The sequence below is a fragment of the Eimeria mitis genome, genomic scaffold (genome assembly GCF_000499745.2).
Source record: "Eimeria mitis Houghton genomic scaffold, Emh_scaff476, whole genome shotgun sequence".
Lineage (NCBI taxonomy): Eukaryota > Apicomplexa > Conoidasida > Eucoccidiorida > Eimeriidae > Eimeria > Eimeria mitis.
This window is the reverse complement of record NW_013573059.1, coordinates 1,002-1,832: the sequence shown is the minus strand read 5'-3', so window position 1 is coordinate 1,832 and position 831 is coordinate 1,002. Positions and strand designations below refer to the sequence as shown.

At 46.2% G+C, this 831-nt stretch overlaps 1 protein-coding gene across 1 annotated transcript in view; it reads right to left on the bottom strand.

Moving 5' to 3' along the window:
• The window catches only part of EMH_0013530 (4-diphosphocytidyl-2-C-methyl-D-erythritol kinase, putative), a gene marked incomplete at both ends in the record, with an annotated part of 2,092 nt that extends 1,680 nt beyond the window's left edge, over positions 1-412 (bottom strand). The window contains one exon of the mRNA XM_013499856.1: positions 59-412. Coding sequence (XP_013355310.1) covers positions 59-412 — 354 coding nt within the window. The remainder of the gene's footprint in view (positions 1-58) is intronic.
• Between the last annotated feature and the right edge of the window lie 419 nt (positions 413-831).

Sequence of the window (831 nt, the reverse complement as noted above, 5' to 3'; positions counted from 1 at the left end):
CTGCAGCAGGAGACAAAGCCTCAGCAAGAGCAGCAGCAATTGGGGTCCCCTCCAGCACCCGCTGCAGCAGTGCATCTAGGGGGTCCTCATCATCATCATCTGCTGCTGCTGCTGCTGCTGCTGCTGCTGCTGCTGCTGCTTCGTCGTCGTCGTCGTCATCTTCTTCTTCTTCTGAGGATGAGTCTGTTTCAGGTGTATCCTCAGCATCATATATATCTATATCTTTATAAATATCTGCTGCTGCTGCTGCTGCTGCTGCTGCTGCTGTTGCTGCTGCTGCTGTTTGTTGATAAGGAATTATAGCAGCAACAAATAACAGCAACACTGCAGCAGCAATTTGCAGGAGCTTGCTGCTGCTGCTGCTGCTGCTGCTGCTGCTGCTGCTGCTGCAGCAACAATAATATATCCACATTCTGCTGCTACTATATTCTATAAATATACTTCTTCTCTTTCTTTATCATTTATTTCAAATTGTATACACCCCAGCAGCAGCAGCAGCAGCAGCAGCAGCAGCAGCAGCAGCAGCAGGACCTCGCTCGGAGGGGAGGCGTCAAGGCGACAGGCGCAGCAGCAGCAGCAGCAGCAGCAGCAGCAGCAGCAGCAGCAGCAGCAGCAGCCACAGGGGTTTGTTTCTGTTTATTTTATATTATTAATATATTAAATAATATATTTTAATTATTTTTTTAATTTGTTATAAAAAAGTTTTTCCGTTTCAGGTGTATATGCAGCACCTTATATAAACAGCAGCAGCAGCAGCAGCAGCAGCAGCAGCAGCAGCAGCAACCACCCCTCATATATATATATTATACATATGTATGAAATATTCTTTTT